Source organism: Ruditapes philippinarum, unplaced genomic scaffold (genome assembly GCF_026571515.1).
Source record: "Ruditapes philippinarum isolate M1 unplaced genomic scaffold, ASM2657151v2 ctg1934_1_1_1_1, whole genome shotgun sequence".
Classification (NCBI taxonomy): domain Eukaryota; kingdom Metazoa; phylum Mollusca; class Bivalvia; order Venerida; family Veneridae; genus Ruditapes; species Ruditapes philippinarum.
Genome location: NW_026859689.1, coordinates 135,001 through 158,754, shown reverse-complemented (window position 1 = coordinate 158,754; position 23,754 = coordinate 135,001). Strand labels below are relative to the sequence as shown.

The window sequence follows — 23,754 nt, the reverse complement described above, 5'->3', positions numbered from 1 at the left end:
CATTCTCAGAAATGATTTTAGTAACCGCCAAATTGACAGTTGCAAAGGTGTAAGCTGGACATGTCCGTTTGTGAAATTGAGCAGGCTTAGGGTTAAAAATTAAGAAGTTACAGACTTGATGGCATGGAGATTCTTCTTTAAATAACGGAATTGTTTGGGGGAAGGGCAAAACCAAAACACAAAACCCTTGCGGGGTTTATATCCTTTGCGCCAAATTTGTGGTCCCTTAAGGGTTTAAAAAAGACCCCCCCAGGAGTTATAGAAAAGATACAGAGCCGTGCCCAGGGGTAAACTGAAAAGTGGGTGAAGTGCGTAGCATAAACTTAGACTATAAAATGCAATTACTTAATTACTTTAAATCTGCCTTAAGCAAATACCTTGTATTACCTGGTCTCATTTCTGTCTGGATATATAGTGCTTTTTAGGATTTTCCCCTTTATTCCATTCTTACTGACTATAACCATAGGAAATCTGCCCCCACCAAAATAGATATTTTAAAAAAATCAATAAAATACTTCACTATTGTCTATCTTCTTTTTATAAAGATATTATAAATATAATAAGCTGTGGATAAAGGGTCCATGACTACATGAGAGAAATGAAATAAGGGAAATACTTTTTTTATTCAATTTGCCTTTCAAACATGTAACCAAGAACGTAAATATATACCCTGATGTTATCTTACTGATCATATAACAATAAAATGTACTAGTTCTCTTGCTTCGATAGATTTTATACAAATTCAAAATAATAACTTTTATTTCACACCTTATAGAATATAACTCGTGAATCTTCAGCATTTGCGCAAGGTCTTTCAATTTGAAACACGTGATATTCCAATAGAAATCATCATTTGATCCATCTTAGTAATATTACCTCGTTTACATTTCAAGAGTTCAAAAGTTCCATACCAGATGCATATCGTACCCGATATAGCCTCATTTTCACAGTCCAAAATATCTTAATCACATCAAATGCATATCGAACTGTGTCTAGCTTCGTTTACATATTCAGAGTCCACACTGTCAAAACGTCAGAAATGATGGTGATATGATATAAAGAGGTCATTATACATTGGTGAGAGCAATACTCGTACACTAGCGCCTCGTCCAATATACGTTTGACAGCTGTGTACGATAGTAGTATACAATGTATAATTACCTCATAATATTCACCACTGCGTCGGCAATTTATCCAAATACTGGTTTCCTAACTCTCCATTGATTATTTAGATTAGTTCAAATCGTTTAATAACTTATTTAATGTCTATAAAATACTCGATGTTCGCAGAATACGCATGCGCGAAATTATACTTCCGTTTCAAAGGAAATATCGTAATGTGAATTTTCATGAGCAAGTGAAGTCTAGAAATTTTCAAAATGATGATAATATGTTGGGTATTGGTATTGGTTTAATTCCAAACAGGCTTGCTCCACTGCGAGTGTCATTGGTCTTGGTCCACAGCTAAATATACCGAGTCTCTTTACCTGAAAAAGAAAAGAATTATTCTTTTTAATACTGTATAAGTGACGTCATTAGCAATAATGTGTGCCTCGATTTAGGGAGAAAGCTTCTATAAACACTCGATAAATGAAATACATGTGCAGTGTATTCTTAGAACTAATAGACCAATGATTCTTTATTACATAAGTATAACCTAGATGGGTTACAGATGAAGTATCAGTTACCCAGATTATAGTAATCGGGAAAACTGTCAAGGAGTATAGGTGAGCTTTAACGGCGGCAACTGAAACTATTCATGCGTCCAGTGCAGACCAAGATCAACCCGCACATCCGTACCGTCTGATCATGACCTAGTGTTCGCTATTCAGTCAGTACATATGAAATTTTCCCTCAACACGATGAATTGTTATGGCCAAAATAGAAAGACTGACAAATCCATTTAAGATATTGGACTGGAAAAGAGTTCATTCTCAAGATGGATGTTAAGATCGAAAACTAAATGTTTCCAAAATTACATTTATATCTACTTGTGAAATATGATGATACAAGGCATTGTTGTATTACTACAAATGTAAACGTGTTTGAAATAAAATGATAGAATTACTTACCTTTTTGTGTTCATATCTTAACGATTCTAGGAACTGTAAAAAACTTGGCCGTCCAAAATGTGTAACCGCTTCCAGCCCAGTGAACAAGCTTTTGCCAGCTATCTTTTGAAAGTGACGCTCGCAAATATACTGCAAATATATTATATTATTACCTTACCGAAATATGATGGTATAGTATATGCTAAAATTATAAACATGTATGACGTTCACAAACAAATTAATTGTCTGATTTTCTTTCTAAATCTTATAAGCTTCATTATGGTATCGAATGAATGATTTTATATAATGGATATATATTCATGTAGTTCTACATATTCAAACATAAGGTCGCACGTCGTGATAAATTATATTGCATATCGGTATATTATGACAGGGCTCTAATGAAACTATTCACTTTTTTAAAACCATAAAGAGACACGATTCAGAATTATCATCAACTGTGACAAAACTTGAATTATTACCAAAATCAAACTCAAGTTCCAAGCTCTAATTAATCCTTAATGAATGGTTTTGTCCAGATTGAAAGTTGGACAAGTCTATGTAAGATCTACATTGTATAGCATGGTAAGGGTTTTAATAACCGTGTCACGACTTTATGTCACATTTTAATATGTTTTGTTTGGTGGTTTTTCTTTTTTTTTTTTTTTTTTTTTTTTTTTTTTTTTGATAATTTTTTTTACACTTTTCAATCGGTAATGGAACATACATACTTACAAGCATAGATGTACGGAGGTCAAATTTTGACTTGAATTCTGTGACGAAAATATGTGTAGTGACCATCTTGTTATGATCAACTGCTTCCAAATCACGGATTATGTCTGTAACCCACTCGAATTGTTTCTGTGTCCGGGTTACCCACAAGAAGTATACCTAGTAATATGAATAATGTTTTTATATTTGGAACTGCCCGCATTAGACTGTGCCACCAGTATAGATCCAGGTGGTGAAATTAGATCTGGCTCTTTACTGGTGGCTGACTAACTTTACATTTTGATAATTCCAATATTGGTAAAGGGCATTTCTATAAACAATACTGGTTTAAACATATTTATTTAAGCTCTATTGCGAATCGAGTCATTGCAATTTATATTAACCACTTTCGAGTCTGCTTCCTGGAACTATATGTAGAAACATGGTCGTGACCTGCTTAGGGCTCTAACCCATGGTTCCTTGTTTGAGAGGCAGACACCTTAACCGCTAGACTTCCGCTACCTTGCAAGAAATCTACTTAAGATATTCCATGCGTGAGGTTAATTTTGAGTTGATTTTAATCAGATTGTTCCAAAGAAATGATGCTGGCCAAGTCCATGAAAGAAATTTATCAGGTTAAGGGTTAAACTCCAAATAACTCTTGCGACAATACCTTACATAATTATGGTGCAAGTTTAAATCAATGACACGTGCGTTCTGAACATACTTTATACTGATATAGTGTACCTAAGCATGTTGATAACTGAAACATTTAACATGAACACTTTCATGACAACAAAGCAAGGCTAGCCATAATTCTGTCAGTTACCGTTATATCTGGTGAAAGCTTATTTATATCAGAGACATAGATAACAGATAGATCAGAGACATAGATAACAGATATATCAGAGACATAGATAACAGATAGATCAGAGACATAGATAACAGATAGATCAGAGACATAGATAACAGATAGATCAGAGACATAGATAACAGATAGATCAGAGACATAGATAACAGATAGATCAGAGACATAGATAACAGATAGATCAGAGACATAGATAACAGATAGATCAGAGACATAGATAACAGAGATAAGCAGCTCCAATATACTCCATTGAAATATCACTCATACCTATCAAACAGTGAAAAATTAGGCATTTTGTAGCAAATAAGACTTAATGGATGTACATCTATTCCTTTAATATTATATATCATTTGAAAGGTAAATCTTTCATCTTTTGCTGCATGTTAAAATATTGGTAACTTTTCATGCCTTTCACTTAGAAAAACATAGCAGAACATACCCACTGAGCCAGTTTTTTCGTCATGTGAATAGTTTTGTAACAAAAATTATTCAGTACATGTAGTTCTCTTTAAAAAATGATGTATCATTTATTTAAATGGGAACTGTAAATATTTTACCTGCAGTCATAGACAAATGCATAAGCTTTCAGAAAACATATTATTTTACTGATTTTCATATCTTGGTTAATAAGTTTTATTTGCTACAAGTTTTAAGTTTAGCAGGCACCCGTTGCCTATCTCTGTTATATATGTCTCTGTTTATATGAAGCTTTTTCTTTCGTCTATTTGAGATGAATGCAAATTATTGGAGTTCGTTGTACAACAAGCCAGTTCACCTCTTAATTCAACAAATAGTTTTCAAAAAGTATCCTAATTGCATTGTATCAAACATAAGCTAAGTTATATGAGTTCATATTAACTTCATTTTGTGCGACTTTTAATTTTGTAAGTGTTGATGACCATATAACATTATGTAGATCGTGAAAAAAGTTCAGATAAACAATGGCCAGTATTATTTCTTGGAACAACCTGTGAAGTTAACTTAAAATAACTATGGTAAAGATAACTTAAGTTCTTAAGGCCGTTTTATACAGGTACAGGGCGGTTGTAATGCCGAACATATGAAAAAAGAAACATGTTCAAAAGCGGCATATAAAGTTTTGGAAGCCACAGCTATGGCAAAGCTAGTTACCTTTTTACAGCGTATCGTGACGTCCATCTGTGATTTGTGTACAATATCTTTTAGTATAGAAGCAAAGGGCGTGACACCAATCCCGCCCCCTATCAATACAGATACTTCGTAACGATACCAGTCTTGGTGCCCTTCTCCAAATGGTCCATCCAGCAATAGCTGTAAACATGAATGTAGCATTTTAAATGTAATTTCAACAGCAATTTCGGACACCACTGACAAAATTGAAATAATTGTTTTCAGAAACAGAACCTCTGAATAGAAAACAGTTAAAAACTGTTTTATAGCGCATCAATATTATGTTGTTACCAATCTCTATTAACTACAATAAAATACGACGTGTAGATTCAAATGACGTCTCTATGTTCGGAATCTCACTATTATCTACCTTTGAAAAGCCGGAACCAGCTCGGGAACTGGGGTCAAAGATACGTCTGATATTTGTCGTCCACGGTCCAACTGCTCTTATATGAAACTTGAGATATTTCTCGTGCGGTGCTGACGTCATCGTAAACGGGTGAAATTCACGCGCTCCTAAAGTCTTACACGCCACTTGTGCCCATTGTCCAGATTGATACTCGAATCCAGGCGGTTTAATGACGGTTAGTGCCGTGACGTCTATTTTTATTAAAAGATACAACAATAATTAAGGTAAGTCTATTCTGGTTATTCATTTGAAAAAATGTATGTGTCTGTTCTGCCATGCAGCTTGTGTTTATTAATAACTTAAAATAAACCGTCTGGTTTCTGGTAGGTAGTTAAGGATTCAAAAGCATAACCAACTAGGTCCCCTTCTTTATTCTTTGTTTCGAAAAAAAGGTAACATGTTCTCGAACATTTCATTCTGGTTACAGTGAATCGAATTATCGACCAACCACCTGCCGTTAAATAGTTGAGAATTAAGAAAAACCAACTACCAGCTATAGTTAGTAGTGGGTTATTCAAATATCAAACTACCTAGCTAATACCTACCAGAATTGACGCATGTCTATGTACAAGTATGAATATTTGATTCAAACAAATATATCAATTGTGTTGACAAATTCCTCATTAAAATACTTTAAAATAAAGAGTAAAAACCCAAAAGATGTATCATAATGTACCATAAACAGTCGAGTATAATTTTGTAGCGGAACTCCGATTGTCAATCTGAAACTAACAAAAAATAGTTCTTACCTGACGGAAGTAATTCGGCTTTGATCACTGTCAGCTCTATTGTAGCGCGGCTGATGCTGATTAGTTTGTCAATTATGAAAAGAACAGCTGGTCCAACAATATAGTAGGGAAAATGTGGTTCCTGGACCAATCTTGCGCTTCCATGGAGAAACGTGAGAATGTAAATGGCAATATACAGATTATGCGTCTTCCAAAACATGTGGAAAAGATGGCGTCTTGCAAGCGGAAGTGCGAACACAAATAGAACGATCAACAACACCACCAAACAAATTCCAGTCAGACCTATGACAGTGAAATAAAAAAGAAACAGAAAGTATTAAACGGATGGTGTTAAGATTCTTATAGAAATGCAAACGAATAGGCTTACCTCACAAGTACTGTGCGCATTAATTTACCTATATAATTTCTTATATACATGTAATTATAACTTATAACTTTATACCGTAACTTATAATAATTTTTATGTACATTTTGTAACTAGCCAAGAAAACTGTAATTTACAAGCGATGTAATCTAACAATTTGACATTACTTAATGCTTACCTGTTATAGTCCCAAAAGCCCAGTAATGGAAGCTTGCCAACTCGTGTGTGCTGTAAAAAACATGCCATTAATTAAGGTATGTATGTGTGTAAGTAAAAATTAAGACACATGATTTAAAAAATGCTATAATGTATATTTTTCAATTTATCTTTAATTTGTCTTACATGCCTTCGGACATGCCTTCAAATTATTTCTATGGAGACAAAAATAAATATATGCTATAAAACCTGGTGAGTTGTTTTTACTCACAGTGTCATTTTGTTTTACATTTTTATTTTGTAACCATGTGAATGACTTTAGAAAACATGTCGTTAATTTTTTTTTTCAGTTCTCGCATTAAATCACAAACAGCTTGATTTTATTAAACAAATCTGAAACATTACGCTCTGAAATATTCTCTGAAGTAACAGTTCAGGTCCGTTGATGGCTGTGTACAAACATGGTAGAAGTTGACACAATGCGCCGTCACGTGAAGTACTGAAAATATAAGACCACAAACATAGGCAAATGCTAAGAAATCTTGAGAAATCGCTTCTTCTAAAATTGATTACTTCACTGCATAATAGATAAAACTTTTAGAAGGGCTATATAGTCCGATATGCCATCCCTATTCTTATTTCTTTGAGATTTACTAGAAAGGTTCTTGGAAAATAACTTAAACTGGATAATTGGCATTAACGTACTTATATATAACACCATACACGATGAAGAAAAAATACAATATATTTCCAAAGCTGATATTTCCCTTTTCCCCGTAAAATTAGCATGGATAGCCCTGTCCCACAATTTTTATTATTTAATACTAGCATTCATAGGAATGACGGGTGGAATTTATAACATATTCTTATCCCTGTCTTTTTAAGGGCCATACAAGGAATAACTAGAATTAAAATACTGTATACTTGGTATTATAATAATCAAGGAGCAATATTCAACTTATGGTTACTAAAATTCAGATTTTCCTATGTTTGCATGTAGATGCAGACATAAGATGATCTTAATTTAATCGGGGTTGGGTTAACTAACTATGAGTATCTACAAATAAGCCGTGTCACGACAAAACCAAGATAGTGCGTTTGCGACCAGCATGGATCCAGACCAGCCTGCGCATCCGCGCAGTCTGATCAGGATCCATGCTGTTCGCTTACCAACCCTATTACAAGTAGAGAAATTGATAGTGAACATCATGGATCCTGATCAGACTGCGCGGTAGCGCAGGCTGGTCTGGATCCATGCTGGTCGCAAACGCACTATGATGGTTTTGTCGTGACACGGCTCAAATATTTTACACACGGGAAGTAATGATGCTTGCCACAGGATTAAACTTGTTAAAGCCATTTGACACATGTTGTCTAATTTTACCTGTGAAGACAAGTGAAATGCACGCTATGAATTTGTGAAGTGCATGAAAATAGTCAAAGGGCACGAATCTGTGAAGAAAAGTCTCTCTGAGGCCCGTTATGAGGTTTTTGCACATGGTAATAAGAAGTCCAGCGTAAGTAAACATGATGACGCTGGCAGATCCTCGACTCATTGTGACACCATGATTTGCTACCCGACGTAGCCCTCCATTTTCCCTCTCCACAGCATAATCTGGAATACATATCAACATAACTATCAATCAAGATGGACAAAATATAATTCTTGCCAAAAGTTACAGAAAGAATATAGTGATGACATTTCAGTATTTAAAAAAGAAGAAAAAGTATAGAATTATAAACGAAATCTAATGTATTACGTTAACAGAGATAGGGACAAAAGATCAAACAATAAAAGTCAAATTTCAAGTCATGGAAGTAATGAAGAAAATAATTCAAAATGTAAGATTAAAGTTATATACAGGTACATGTACATGTAATATTATCGGCAATTTCAAGTTTAAATACGTATCGAAGTTAAAAGTCATCCAAAATTTCATGTATGAAATAAAAGAGCTCAATCAAGGAATTTCACATAGAATCCAAAATATATCGCTCTCATTGTGCATAGTTAGGTATATATACCCAAGATTTTTAATTGTTTTCTTGTATAGTCTTTTTTCAGAGGAGCGTTTTTATTGAAATAAATATGGCTTCTATTTGTTCAGTTCAGTTTGTTTAAAATATCTTTTATGTTAAATAAGGATGACTTCCGACTACTTAATGATGAGTAAAAAAAATATTTGAAATTTATCGGATGGAAAATAATGTTTAAGTAAGGTTTTTGTAACTTATACGTACAGTAAGACCGTTCTACGAAAACACCTACTGTAACCAAGCAGTACAGACTGAGCCAAAACACGTGTAACCTGTAAGTTTCTAGATATCCCAGAATTCTTACAACAATATCCGGAATATTCTCATTCTTTAGATCAGTGAAGACTTTAACACGACTGCAAGAGATCAGACATGTTTACATGTATTTGATTTCATACAAATTAATACTAAATAAAAAGAAGTACTAAATCCAAGTGAAAAGCTTCAACTTAAACAAGCAGAGAATTGTGTCTGCATTCGACTTTATCATTAAATTTGATCTAAATAATTTTGTTTTGTTTTTTTGTTTAGATTTCAATTCACACGGACACTGTTAAGGTTATATAGCGACTTAAATGAGACAGGAAGATCTCATGTGCACCTTTGTTCATTAGTTATGGCACGATCCAACCGGCATTACGTATGCTAACTTGTGATATAACACAAGGTCCCTCCTAGGGTTTGAATGCATAACGGTAAGGGACCAATGATTTTAAGGTGACCTTAACCATACAGTCAGGGACACTTTACAAAATGAATCAATCAGAGTATGAAAAAATACCTTATTTACCTTTCAAGAAATAATTTAAATAATTTTATATTTTACGATACTATATATTTATCAAACAACATTAAATACCTGATTTGGGAGGGACTCCGTGCAAAAGTCGTATACTTGCCGGAAACCAGACTTGATTTTCTTGCCCCGTAATCTGTGCTTAATGTTCCTTGACCAGACACAACACTGACATTTGTAAAATACAATACTTGTACATGTACGTAAAACGTATATTAAGTTATGTTTATTCAAATATTATGATAATAAGTTTGCTTTATATAATTTTATATTCGTATGGCATCTGCCAAGGATGTGATTTAAAACTGTTATCTATCCGTTATTACGTAAAATATTAGAAAATGAGGCCTTGTACATCTTACATCTTTCAATCTGGACATAACCGTTGATAATTTTAGAGAAAATTTGAAAGAACATTGACCATTGCAGACCATGATCAGATCGCATGGACGTGTTGGATGATCTTGGTCTACACTCGTCGCATGAATCTATTTCCGTAAATTAAATCCGTAAATAAATAACAGTTATGACTATCTAAGCTAAATTCAATAATTTAACCTTGACAGCTAAGGTCATCTTCTGGTCAAGGTCAAATTTGAATTATTCAACATGTCGGTTTTATCATAAGTGTTCTTTTGTCTAAACATAATTCAATCCATTTATAAAACAAAGTTATTGCCAATTGTAGCAAAATTGACATGTTTGACCTTACGTGTAAAGGTCAAATCAAGGACAAGTTCAATTATCTCTTCTTAAATGTCTTGTCTCAATAAAACTATTGATTCATAGCTTACTGTTATTGCCAATTATAGCAAAAATGAATAAATAAGACAGTGAAATTCCAGTTATTTGAGCTTCAATGTCAATGCCATTCATGAGTGCGTCCTTGTCAAACTGATTTTGATGTACTTTATGCATTGACCTTCAGGTAGTTGTGTTCACGTATGAGGACAATTCATTGGTAAATAACAAAGCTACAACCAATTATAGCAATATTCAGTAATTTGACCTTCACGGCTAAGGTCATTGATGAGAGGTCAATTTGGTTTACATTAAGGTCCAGTCCTAAAGGCTGTTTTATTCGCTTATAATGACAATCAATTTATAAATAACGTTTAAATAAAGTTTCACCAATTATAGCAAACAACAAGCACAGTTAAAAAAAAATGACCTGAAGGTTATGGTGATTAATTTTATGAGTCATGGTTCCATTAAGAAATTTGAAAATAATGCTCAATGTTAAAGTTTCTAGACGGCATGGCAATGACAACATGATCGAAATATTCCTCCGAAAAAAAAATTGGGCTTAAAATAAAATGGGTGTTCAAAATTACCTGTAGCCACGGACCAATGTGCAGCGACGTTGCATCATTTTACTTCCAGCAGACGGCACTGCGAGGAACGCTGACTGGTCGTCGTCACCCTCATTCACAGCTTGTTACATAGAAAACAATAGCTCAATATTTATTTCAATCCATTAGAAATAGAGCACTAAAACAATCACGCATTTCTTATGCTACATATCCTTATTTCTAGTGATTAAATAAATAAAAAAGAAGAAATTTAAAATATCAAGAGTCATGGGTAGAATTTACTGAAATCTTACCATTTAATTCCATAGTTGCGTTCTTCAATGTTTTCGCATAGTTCCCGGATGTAAACACTTTCTTGAAATCGGCAAAAGTGACCTCAGATCCAGGTCTTAGACCAGCCGACTTATAGACGGCAGAAGTGAATTCAGACACCTGTTCATCCGTAACGTTGCTTTCAGAAAGATCTAAAAGCGACCTGAAATAAAGAAATACCGTCCATTACTAGACATATAATAAATGTGTTATTATTTCCCTTTAGTTTCAACAGCTCATGGATGCAAAGAGCCAGGCCAAAGTAAATAGCAGATTAAACATTAGTTAAAATCTGTTGATCTTGCTAAGAACTGTTTACGACATCCTTATCGTAATTACCACCAAAAGATTTCACAACAGACACTTTAGATAAACAAAAGACAGAAATAGACAAAGACGAAAATAAGTGGTGTAGTGCTCCAAACACAGTTGATGCCTTTGTATTTGAAGGTAACATGAAAATGAAGACGAAGAAAAATGAGTAAAGGTAAAACAGAAGAAAATATAATGAGGAACACAGACAGTTAATAGCATGGTAGCACAAACTAACTCAATCGTTTGCAACATTTATATCAATGTTTATTCAAAACGCTCTGTCTCTTACAGAACAGAAAAAGTACCAGAACACAGGCCTAGCAGTGGATTCAGAGGATGGAACGAATTCTGAACTTGTAATCAAAAGAGAAACAAATAAGAAGAGATAAAAATGATAGTGTTATAAATTAACTTAACTTACCTGATCATTTGGTACAGATCGTCTATGGTAAGATAGCCTTGTCTTTTGATGTCGTACATGTTAAACAAGAGCTTGGTTTTACTATCAGTGTCGTCTGTAAAGTGAAATATTTCTGATGTCAAAATTATGATAAAAATAGATATGAAATTGGACCTTCGGTAAAAAGATATTAAAAAGTGTTTAAGGGGACAGGTATTATTCAGAGAGTAAGACAGTGCAATTTATTTTCTCCGTTGTTAATGAAATAAGAGGAACAATATAATCTTTCATTATATTGTTAAAATAAAATACAGTCGATTCAGTGCACTTTGTTAAGTAACTTAATAATTTATAACATATCAATTCATTTCTTTAGCGAGAACTTTACAATTCTAAATTCTAAAGGTAAATCAATTCATAAAATTCGAACAGTGTAGATGTTGAATATTTATACCTACCTGACGAAAGCAAGATGAAAATATCCAGGAATTCCTTGAAAGACACGCGACCTGATTGGTTCGTATCTACCAAGAGAAACATGTGTTTAACAAAGGTGGAGTTTGGCTTCATGCCAAAAGCTTCACCAAATTCGGCTTGCGTCAGTTCAATGCGTGTCATTTCACTTCCAGTGTCTTCGACAGGACCGTAAAAATTTTCCTCCACATCTTGCTCGCCTTCATTAAACATCTAAAACAGTGAACTTTCTTCCTTTAGTTCTTTGATCAAACCGTTAATGTCAAAGAAATGCATTAACGTTACATTCTGCCATACTTCAGATTATAGGGACTACAACAAGATTTTTGACAAGACGGGATTGGAAATAAGTTTTTAAGATAATTGTTCAATTTGAGGTAGCTCTAACTTGCGTGCAAAATTTCAGAGCATTCGCTCACTCCGATATTCAAGAAAAAAATTCCAATCGTGAAAAATGGCCCAAAAGTGTAAAGCGTTGCACAGGTTTTTACTCTCAAATCTGGCTAAAATAGCACACATCTATTTCCTAATATATTTCTAAACTATCGTTGCAGACCTTTTTGTTTTAAGTGTCTCGGCTGGTCGATGTAAGAACATATTCAGTATCAAGTTTTATGTTTTCAGGGCCTCAAAAGAATTCCTGTAACATATGGGGTATTTTAGACATCGAAACGTACTATGTATCCATACACATCTTAATAACAATCGTATTGGCCCATTTGTTGGTATTTTAAAGTTGAAATCCCATTTATTTAAAATGAAATACATATTTAAAATTCTAAGCAGACGAAACCTATACAAGAACATTCTTTGGGTTAAAGGTTAAAAACTTATGCTAAGAACGGGGGAAAAAGCTATTATATTGAAAACTAGAAAAAAAATCTATACACTACTTACGCTTAGAATTTTTCGGAAAAATTTGTTTAGTTTTTCTTGTCTATGTTTCTTTGTATTCACGTTACGTAGAATGTATGATTCGAGCAAGTGTCTCTGTGTGAGTGAAAAGTTTTTATTGGTACTGAACGTTTCCAGTCTAGCAACAAACCGCTGTCGTTCATTCGTGTCATAGAACTTTAGCACCTGCAAAATACAATACAGTGTACATGAAAATCTTAAATACCAACAAATTTAGTCAGGCACGCTCATATATTTTGTCACATTTAGTGAATTACTAGTCACCATTTGGCAACTTAATACTATTTAAGAACATGATTGTTGACATGTCTGGGTCCGTACTCTCAGTGTCTGAAAGGGCGGATGGACCCTTATTAAACTTATTAAACGCGATCTAATTCGGCCAGGAACACTCAGAGATAAAAAAAAAAATAACGCTTAGCGTTGGATATCATTTTATCTAGTATTGACGTATACTACATTTTGTAATTGTGCAAAAGAATGCCTCTGTAAGATTGAACCAGGTTTAAATGAAATTACCAATTTAATACAAAGCTAAGTTATAAATACTTTAATTTGTCTTTTAAGCAATTACCATACTACTAGTATTTGGAAGTTATTGTAATATTTCATTATAAGTATTACTATTAATATTATTATTGACTTTACATCTTTCAATTTCTAATGCTTTAACAAAATAATGATTAATGTCTGTAATTTTTCACCTTACATAACAGAAGCTTTTAAAAAGTCTCTTCCCAAAAAATGACTTTTAAATCATGCGCAGTTTTCTTAAACTGTGAACTTACACCAACTTTTATACTTCTCAAATTAGCAATTTAGCGATAATTTTTCCCAATCTGGAGGCCAATGCCTCTTCCAAATTAAGTGAGGAAAACCGCTGAATGTATTATTCTTAAATTTAGTGATCTTAGTTGTGTTTCAACGACATTACGAATCACATGACATATTTAAAAAGAACAGATAGTATTCATAATTGCTGAATTAATTGTGACATACATACATGTTTATCTTTTTTAATACTTTGTTTTTATATGTAAACAATCTAAATATTGAAAAAGAATTAAAATCTCTGTAATCAACCATTGGAAAAGACTTGTTTTAAGGATTTTTTTTGCGCCAATAATATTCATCAACTCCTTTATGGAAATATACTAAAATAGCAGCCACTTGGAACCCTTGCCCTCTAAATCCGAGAGAATGACGGGATTTTGATATTTTTATTTTCACATTCTCACAGATCGATTGAACACCGAGTGTCTACGCAGTTCCATTTGGACATATCACCCACTATCTAGACCCACTGACCCGCCAGTGCAATGACGAACTACCGCTGTTCGCCGGGAATTGGACCAAAGTGAGAATGGGTTGGTGCAATACCAACAAGACAGTAAGAAAAACCATGCAACATCATACCAGGTCGTATTCTTGTAATTTGATTGCCAACAGATTTTCCGTTTTATCACTGGACAAATGGATTTCTATTGTCCCTTTCTGTAACTTGGCGGCCTGCGCAAGGTCTATGTAGCGTAAGAGTAACCTTTTAGTATTGAACACATCTAAACGTCCATCTTTGGGATCGAGTACCACAAACACATACCTGTCCAGTTCGTCCCAGTCTACCCATTCTAACGCTGTAAATATAAACTATTACTGACTGATCATGCGTAGAGAAATCATGAAAAATTTACTGCTTACGAATATTGATACGACATAATTCGCATCAGATTGTTATAAGGGAGACAACCCTGGCATGTCATGTCATATTTATACATGTACCAGTTTTCTCCCTTTACCAGTCAGGTGTCTTCTGAAAGGTTTTGTTTTGAGACAGTCAATCATGAAATTCAAATATAAGCAATTATGTACCTTTGAACTCATTCATATTTGAAGAAGTTGTTTTCTGTAAAGGTTGTTGAAGTTGTCTCGACTTGAAAACGCTATTTCGTCTGTGCCATGCCAATAAATACATTGTCAGGAACGTCACTGTCAACAGGAAAAAATCTAAATTTTGTTTTCATAGAAAGCTATGGTGAAAATCATGTTCTCTTTATTTACCCAAAAGACCATAACTATGCTCCGAAGTGTGATCATTTTATGTTCTCTTCAGTAAGATAATAATGGTGATTTATATGAAAATTAAAGACCAATTATGCCCCAGAAATGAGTTTTATTTTCATTGCTCAAAGGTCATTTATTTTTGGTGTCCAGATATAGTTTCCAAAAAGTTAATCGTTAGCCCATATTTTGCTTCAGTTGCCTTTTGACCATACTTACAGTATTGATTTAGTATTTTGTATACTACTTTGTTTACATTTTGCTACATTTATGACAAATAAATTCACAATGAATGCTACTTTTGTGAAGATAATATGCATCTAACATGCTCCAATACCATTATTTCAACGTTATAAGCTGATGTTTACTCTTTGTAAAGAATGGAAAAATTTATTCGACTCTGAGGCTTATTGTGCCTTTAACAATATCGGCAATATGTGCACGATAAAACAAACTTGGTTTTGTTTGTTTGTTTCATTTTACGCCTTTTCCCAACAGTATTTCAGTCATATAGGCGGGTAGTTTCCTAACCATCGTTCCTGGAGAGTTACACCAATACTAGACTACCTTCCTCCGCGCGAAACTACCAAAGCATCTCCCGGGGATCGAACCCACGCCAGAGAGGTAACTGGATTAGAAGTCATCTCGACCACGGAGGCGGTAACAAACTTAGTACAATAATAATTAAAACATAGATAATAAATTTCTAATGTGCTTCATTTATAATTTCATTTATTTTAAAACCCCAAAAATCTTTACAAGAGTTTTTTTTATCGGCATACGTATATAATTTAAATATGAGTGTGTTTTCATAACGCTTACGCGGTATACATGCGGCTGCCACAACAAACGTGACAGCAAATGACACTTCACTTCCGGTAAAATAATCATACGTCTCTAATGGTGTACAGGGCTCCAGTAAACCGTCCTCCTCGGTATTCAGTTGTCTGGGTTGTTCTAGACAACCAAACCCTATGAAAATGAGAAAACGCAAGTTTCATAGTGTCCAGCATTACCAATGAAATTCCCAGTGTTGGGTGATTAAATGGTCTTTAACTACGTAAGGTTTTGAAATTTACAAAAATGACGTTTAGGCCTACAGTATGTGTTCTACCTTCCATAAAGGTTTAACTGCTGAAAATCAGAGCAAAGAACTTTTATTAAATGTTTCAACAATGACATATTTAAATGGTTAAAAAAAGTTGGATATACTTAAGTTTGTCTGGTAAACTTACGATCAGCATCTGTAAATAGGAAAACATTTCTCTGTATATCGTGCTCTATTCCTGTAGTGGCAGTTATAACATCAACTAAATCTGTTCTCCAAACGTCATTTAATTCTCTCTGACTCAATCCACTGAAATAGAGTACATGTGTAACAAAACATCAACAAATAATATACTAATAAAGTATTTTGTTATTAAAAGTTATTTTTTATCTTGTGTGCATCGGAGCATTCTTGAAAACATTTCGGTCCTACAAGTAAATACTAAATCTTTATACTTTACAAGAATTTAGTGCTCGCAACACAAACTGCATACAGGTCATTACAGCTAATCAAAGCACCAACATTTTTAGTACAGCGACTGTTGCTATGCCAAATCCTGTAGGGTTCCAGTGGGTGCACTATTCGTAGTTGTTGCCATATAGGGCTCCTTCGGGACTTCGACGCTTGTCAAAGCTGTACAGCTTCTTTAACTTCTGTAGTGAAGTGTACAAACATTAAGTTTTTTTCACTTATTCGTTTATATTCCCTTAAAACGGACTCAGATTTGATATAGTTATATAACAAACCTTTGTTCGGTGTTTTCGAACCACAGTCGATCACCATGACGTATTCGGAGGAACTGCTCTATTATAATTGTTTTAAATAGTTCCCCGGGTCCGGTTGGCACCGTCTCAAGCATGCCACCAGTAAAAAGATCAACATTCTCCGGACCTGTTCCATTTGTATACAGCTTTTTCAATCGTTTAATTTCCTGTTAGAAATAAAGAAAAAGAGCGAAATCAATTTATATCTCTCTCAAAGTCTTATATACATGTATGTATGCAATTCTTTATTTATTTACAAAACACAGGAAAAATACCTGAAATTACTACAATACATAAATGAAAAAGCATTTATTACTAAACATTATTGTAATGTGCAGCTTTCATAGTTGATACATATATTACGTAAACATACACGTTTTATTTCAACAAATAATTTTATATTTTATTATAAATATCATAACAAAATGTTTTCAACTTCACAATTTTAACTTCTTGAATTCCCGTTTAGAACTTCACGATATCAACTTCTTGTATTCACGATTACAACTTTGTGAAATTGAATTCGTGAAGGGGAAATCGTGAGTTCGTGAAGCTGAAATCGTGAATTTGTTAAGTTGAAATCGTGAAGTTGAAATTGTGAATTCACCATGATGAAATCGGGAATTTATGAAGTTGAAATGTCCCCACCGGTCTTTAATTCACAATGGTTTAGTTTAAAATTATCGTTTTCTCAAGTCCGATTGTGAAGAATGCTTACTACATAGGTTAATTAAACTATTTTTACTTTTTTAGTCCGTTTAACAAGCACATGTCTTATATGAGGAAGCATAGTCATGAATCTAGAAGGACCCGAATCCATGACGGTAGAGACACTTTAAGAAATAGACCACCGCTCTAGAAAATCTGTTTTAATGCTAAAATGTCGCCAAAGCATTAATTACTCCTGTAATTACGCCTCTTTGCCATTGTCATAAATTTACGCTATATACAATAATAAGAATTATGTATCTATTTTAATCAATAAAAACAAATTTGATTTACATTTGTATTGTGTGACGGGTTTATATCTTCCCATTTTTCTATCTTCTTCAAACCGTAACTTTCACGGACTGTGTTATAGTCTGAAATACCGTGGTCTCTGCCTCTCTAAAACAGAAAAAGAAACAAAGCCTGGTTCAACATTACATTTCTATTGTTCACGATGCAGCTATGGAATAGGTCTGTTACAAATTAATTCAACATTTTTGTTCTTAACTGTCAGAATATTTGCGAAACAGCTGTGGATGATTATTTATAAAATCGTTATGAACGTTTTATTAGATTTTTGAAAAATAAAATTCAAACCCTTTTCGTTCAGAAAGTAATTTTGATAATCTTAAATTTGCCTTTCTATTTAACTTTTCTTTTTTACGCAAATAAAAGCGAAAATTTTCCTCCACCGGCAAAATGAAAATAAATGTATTATTATCAGTATATTGTTATTTTAAATGGCCAAGCCAGTATTAAATACCAACTTGAATTACACGTATGAAATGAAAGAAAAGAAAATAAAACAACTTATAAAATATCAAGTACCTGAATGTTTAAAGCTGCCAGATCTCGTTTTGAAAATTCTAGAGGTCCGAACAAACTTTCTAAAATGTTTATAGAAATTGTGAAGTTATTGTTTTACATAAAAACAAGTACATAAAAATATCTTAAACAATAAGGGATCACTGATTATTTGGTAAAACTATCAATGAGATCTTGCACAGACTGTAACACTGTATATGTGTCAATGAGATTATATACAACTACTCATTACTTAAATATATTAAATCACACGCAATGTATAATATCCAATTGAAATAATACACAATGTTTTATAACCAGTGATAAAAGACACTATGTATTATAAATATAGTCACTGATGGCAAATACAATATCTTATTTCCAATCTCTGTCTTGTAAATATAACCAATTAGAGCAAATACAATACATGTATTTCATTTCCAATAAGATCACAATGTTTAATTATAAATGAAATAATATATATTATATATACAAGAACCAATGAGATGATACATAATATATAATGACCATCAAAGATCATAGATAACTAAAATTACCAATGACATTATACACACTAAGTTATAATACCAATTAGATCATATACAATAATATTTTGGCATGACCAATGTGGTTATACATAATGTGTATAAATACAAGACTTAGTAACATCAACATGGAATCACAAACACAAGGTATTGAAAACTGAGGGATCAAACACAACGTTTAGTTACCAAATGTATGAGATTTTGAAGAATATAAAATTACAAATAATCTCACATACAATTCATTATGTCATTTCACTTAAGATCATATAAAAATGTTACCTTATAATGTGTACTGTTGTAATCTATAGGACCCTTTGCAAATTGAAATTCCGAATGTATAATATTGTAATGAAAATTTTAACTCTCATCTTGTTAGCGGCGACATATTCTGTCCATGAGACCAGTTCAGACCAAGATCAGCCGGTACATACGTGCTGTCTGATAAATGTCTGTCATTGTCCACTTTTAGGTCAGTACATATTTTTAAGTTTTCTCTAAAACGTTGATGATGCTCCTGTCCGAAATGAAAGGCGGACAACTCCTTTTTTAAGATCAAAATTATTTTATGCAAGGGGAAGCAACGAGTACATTATGGAGTGGGGACAAAATTTTAAAGGTCGAACAAAGCCTAACCACCTGTGAGATCAGGGGGAAAAGGATGGGGCCTTCTTTGGGTATTTTTTGCCCTTCCCCGAAAAAAAATCTAAATCTTTTTCAACGTCTCCTACAGATACACAACAAAAAATTTTTGTATAGCGCTTTACATTTTAACCTTTTTTATTTAAACCCAAATTTCCCAAATTCTTTCGTTACGTGACCCAACCATCGGTTCGTCATTTGGTTTTTTTGCTAAACCCCAATTTTTTTCCCTTTAAGAAAAGGGGGACAAGTAAAAAAAGTTCTGATTTAAACAACATAAAACATAAAATGAAATAAAAGGGCCCAAATGTCAAACAGAAAAAAACGTCTAGATGATTTAAAAATTTATCTTGTAACTTTTCAACCCTGCCCGTCAAACTTTGGATTAGAGTCATTTTGGATTTAACTCCCTACAGTGTTGAAGCTGTACCATAAAACCTTGGACATTATTTATTCAATTTCTAATCTTAACAATACATTAATCAATATACGAACAAGGTATTAAAAAGTAAAGCACAATCTTTATTTATTTATTATTTATTTATTTATTTATTTATTTATTTATTTATTTATTTATTTATTTATTTATTTATTTATTTATTTATTTATTTTATTTATTTATTGCTAAAACAAAATAATATAATGGAAATTGTTCCTTTTTTAATTATGCTATAGTTGATATTTCAATAAAACTGGCTGATATATTTATATACCCTAGAGTTCCAGTAACTGTTACATAATCTCAGAGCCTTGTACTGCCTGTAAGATTCGGGGTCTCGACTGTGTAGGAAATTACAGGTACCTGTCCGTCTATATAATAAAAAAACGAATTAAATGTCGTAGCTTTTATTTTAGTTAACATTTTTCATTGGTTTAAAAAATAGCATACCAATTTCTTATTCGGAATAAAGATTAAAGTATTTCATTGTTTAATACATGCATCGGTGACAAAAGGATCAAATAGTAAATCAATTCTCGGCATGATTATTTCTTTATTGTCATAAAAATGCTTCTTTTAACACAAGCAAACAATGACTGGTGTGAGAGTATAAAAAAGTATAAACCCAGCCAATCGTATATATACTACTGCATTATTGTCTATTGTGTATTTGAGTTTCTTCATACTCGCCTCCGGTTGCCCATATATGTGCGAGTCTTTTGGTAGAGTATAATTAAGAAGTAATAAAAAAATAGCTTAAGTCAGATTGAATGAAAATTATACTGACCTCCACAGTCCAGGTGTAACCAAAGTGTGACCGAAACGCATCGCTGCCGTTTGAAATTCTTGGAAAATACCCGGATGTACGCTCGGATTGTAACCATTGTATACCTTTGTTTCTGTAATGATAAATTACTTTGTTTAAACCTTTATAGCTCAAGTGATTAATGAAAGAACTGGTTAAATAACATTATGAAACATTTTGTTATAGTTCGAAATGAAGAATTACCAAATAAAAATTGATTTCCATGTAACCGTCTCCATGAAATCGTCTGTTTATCGTCTCATTATATATACAAAAGTATTTACTTCAAAGTTTCATGTTCTGTATAAAAAAAAATTCCCCACGGAAACTCAAATGCGCGTCTCCTATATGAGTGCCAGTCATATGTGACCGAGTTCCCCTGTTGGGTTCGAATCCCGGGTGGAACATTGGAAAATTTTGTTCAAGGAAGCAGGTACCCGTATTTAACTTGAAAAATGCACGGGTCATATAAGGTTTACCTCCACCATCAAACCTAAAATATCGTTATATGACATGAAAAGTGTCAGTGGATTTAAAAAAAACAACAAAAAAAACCCCATAAAAATGATAAATCTTCAACAAATAAGTTATTGTCACCATTAGTTGCTTGCATATAAGGATATTTCTGCTTGAAATCGAATGGTGTAACACTGGTATCCAGCCATACTGGTAGCCAATCGTAAAACACTATTTTCTGAAATACAACATGAATACCAAATTAACACAGTTAATAACTATCATCATTGGTGGAATATTAATTTCAAACTTTATGCAAACATGTTTGCAAATGAACGTATATTCTTAATAAACTGCATTGCTATGGTAACGAAAAAAGCTTTCATAGAACGAATATATGCGATCAGTTTCTTAATAAAAAGAAGATGCATTACTAGTAATCTAGTAGGTTCCATAATTTTCTGGCAGGCTGCGTGCATGCATGGTTAGAGTCCAATCGGCTGATATTAACTTTAATTTTGTCATAGATGAAATATTTAATTTGTGTTATTGAGTTATTTTTACCAGCTCGACAAAAATAGAAAAATAACTTAGGATGTGAAAACAGATAAAAAAAATGAACCAAGAAAGCTATCTGGAGCAGACGACAAAATTTATTCACCTGATACTGTGCAATCACTCTTTTTCTTGCAATATTAAAAATCTGTTCGTCTGTAAGCGATGAATTTTCAGCCGCTATTTGGTCAGCTATCAAATTATGCCATCGGAACCAAAGAATTCCAAATGATAATAAAAATGGATTTTCGTGACCACGCGGATTCCCTATTGCTGAAATACAAAAAAAATAGTTTCCAGTTTGTAGCTGGGATATAAACACATGAACGAGAACTTATATCAGCCGTTTAACACTCAGTACTGAGTATTGTAATAGAGGTAAAAATTCTGCTTCTGTTCAATGATCTCAAGCCTAATATGACAAGGGCATTGTCACACTACAAATTGAAATATACAACCAAAATTCAAATACTGGCAATAACTTAATTTAAAGACAAACACCAAAGAGTTTATTTTATGTTTTTAGTCAAAAGCGTACAATTTTTGTAGCTCATATTGGGTGTTAACCCAGACAGATGGACTAAGGTCAAACCTACATATTGAATAAAATTGATATTTTAAAGGAATAAAAATAAATTTACGCTGTGTATTTACGTAAGTTTGCCATTTAAACTTGAAAATATGTGAATTCATGTAAATATTTAAATTGTAAATGATGAGTAACGTACCATGAAATCTTGATACTGGTTCAAGTTTATGTGTCCTTGCTACAGGTGGGTTAGCGAACGGGAGTCGTGCTGAGTTGTTGACTGGAAATTGGCTAGGGGTCGATGCTAGACGTCCACCTTTGAAAGACCTTAACGCGTCCGCCCATGCCTTGTTTGGACCATATATAACTTGTCCGTCAAGAAACGGTGTAATTTCATTCAACTAACACAATTTGTAAAGAAAATAATGCAAAAAATACAAAAAAAGAAGTGTTATAATTTCAATTATTTTCATTTTGCAGCATGGTGTGCTTACATAGCGCCGTTTTATTGTAAGAACTTCTTTATGAAAAGATGAATGATGTCGAATCTTCACGAATGGTTATTATTATTATGGTTGTGCATACTATTTGTACATGCGTGTCCTCTAAAACAGTTGTAATCGAAAGTTGAATTTGAAGATAGAAACATAACACATATAAATTTGATAAAATTTAGATTATAATATATGTTTGTAACAGTTTCATGAATCATGACTCAAAATAATAATCATGTTTTGCTAATCAATAAATATCATGAAAAATGAAATGGTGACATCTATTTTTGATACGATTATTCACGTTTTGTTGGTTGAAACACGCACATTCTACAAAATTAGGAAGTAACCTCGATAATTTAAAAGAAGTGGCTGTTGAACTAAATTCTTAAAACCAACATTTTTACCCATTACAAACGGGACGTCATTTTTAGTGTTTTCCTTTTTGTATTGTGAATTTGATATTTCATCACGATTTTCACTTGTGAATTATTAGGTGTGAATATTTTACCTGTTGCCTTGGGTTGTTTGGAGAATATCCGGTCCGTTGGTCGTAACGAGTTCTTCTAAACGTCATTTTGACATTACCTTTATTCGAAGGATCGAACTTTGGATGGCCTTCAGGGACAGGAACGTTAAAGTATTCAATAGGGCAACCAGGTCTTTGTGAATCAACAATTTCCTCAACTATCTGTTGTCCTGTATATCATAAATGAGCCGCGTCACGACAAAACCAACATAATGGGTTTGCGACCAGCATGGATCCAGACCAGCCTGCGCATCCGCGCAGTCTGATCAGGATCCATGCTGTTCGCTATCAGTTTCTCTACTTGTAATAGGGTTTGTAAGCGAACAGCATGGCTCCTGATCAGACTGCGCGGATGCGCAGGC

At 33.3% G+C, this 23,754-nt stretch overlaps 1 protein-coding gene across 1 annotated transcript in view; it reads right to left on the bottom strand.

Annotated features, from left to right (window-relative positions):
- Positions 1–712: 712 nt before the first annotated feature.
- Positions 713–23,754, bottom strand: part of LOC132757527 (dual oxidase 1-like) — a 27,315-nt gene continuing 4,273 nt past the window's right edge. Inside the window, exons 4-33 of the mRNA XM_060748837.1 lie at positions 23,375–23,562; positions 22,569–22,770; positions 21,947–22,113; positions 21,427–21,523; positions 20,812–20,923; positions 20,299–20,395; positions 19,583–19,649; positions 18,426–18,484; positions 17,892–17,996; positions 16,872–17,056; positions 16,313–16,434; positions 15,900–16,049; positions 14,889–15,005; positions 14,436–14,653; positions 13,002–13,184; positions 12,089–12,317; positions 11,652–11,745; positions 10,897–11,078; positions 10,625–10,724; positions 9,354–9,458; positions 8,699–8,850; positions 7,842–8,072; positions 6,863–6,956; positions 6,480–6,529; positions 5,938–6,219; positions 5,150–5,379; positions 4,762–4,920; positions 2,787–2,942; positions 2,073–2,201; positions 713–1,487 (exon numbers count right to left, since the gene is read on the bottom strand). Of these exons, the coding sequence (XP_060604820.1) occupies positions 1,365–1,487; positions 2,073–2,201; positions 2,787–2,942; positions 4,762–4,920; positions 5,150–5,379; positions 5,938–6,219; positions 6,480–6,529; positions 6,863–6,956; positions 7,842–8,072; positions 8,699–8,850; positions 9,354–9,458; positions 10,625–10,724; positions 10,897–11,078; positions 11,652–11,745; positions 12,089–12,317; positions 13,002–13,184; positions 14,436–14,653; positions 14,889–15,005; positions 15,900–16,049; positions 16,313–16,434; positions 16,872–17,056; positions 17,892–17,996; positions 18,426–18,484; positions 19,583–19,649; positions 20,299–20,395; positions 20,812–20,923; positions 21,427–21,523; positions 21,947–22,113; positions 22,569–22,770; positions 23,375–23,562 (4,385 nt within the window). The 3' untranslated portion in view covers positions 713–1,364. The remainder of the gene's footprint in view (positions 1,488–2,072; positions 2,202–2,786; positions 2,943–4,761; positions 4,921–5,149; positions 5,380–5,937; positions 6,220–6,479; positions 6,530–6,862; positions 6,957–7,841; positions 8,073–8,698; positions 8,851–9,353; positions 9,459–10,624; positions 10,725–10,896; positions 11,079–11,651; positions 11,746–12,088; positions 12,318–13,001; positions 13,185–14,435; positions 14,654–14,888; positions 15,006–15,899; positions 16,050–16,312; positions 16,435–16,871; positions 17,057–17,891; positions 17,997–18,425; positions 18,485–19,582; positions 19,650–20,298; positions 20,396–20,811; positions 20,924–21,426; positions 21,524–21,946; positions 22,114–22,568; positions 22,771–23,374; positions 23,563–23,754) is intronic.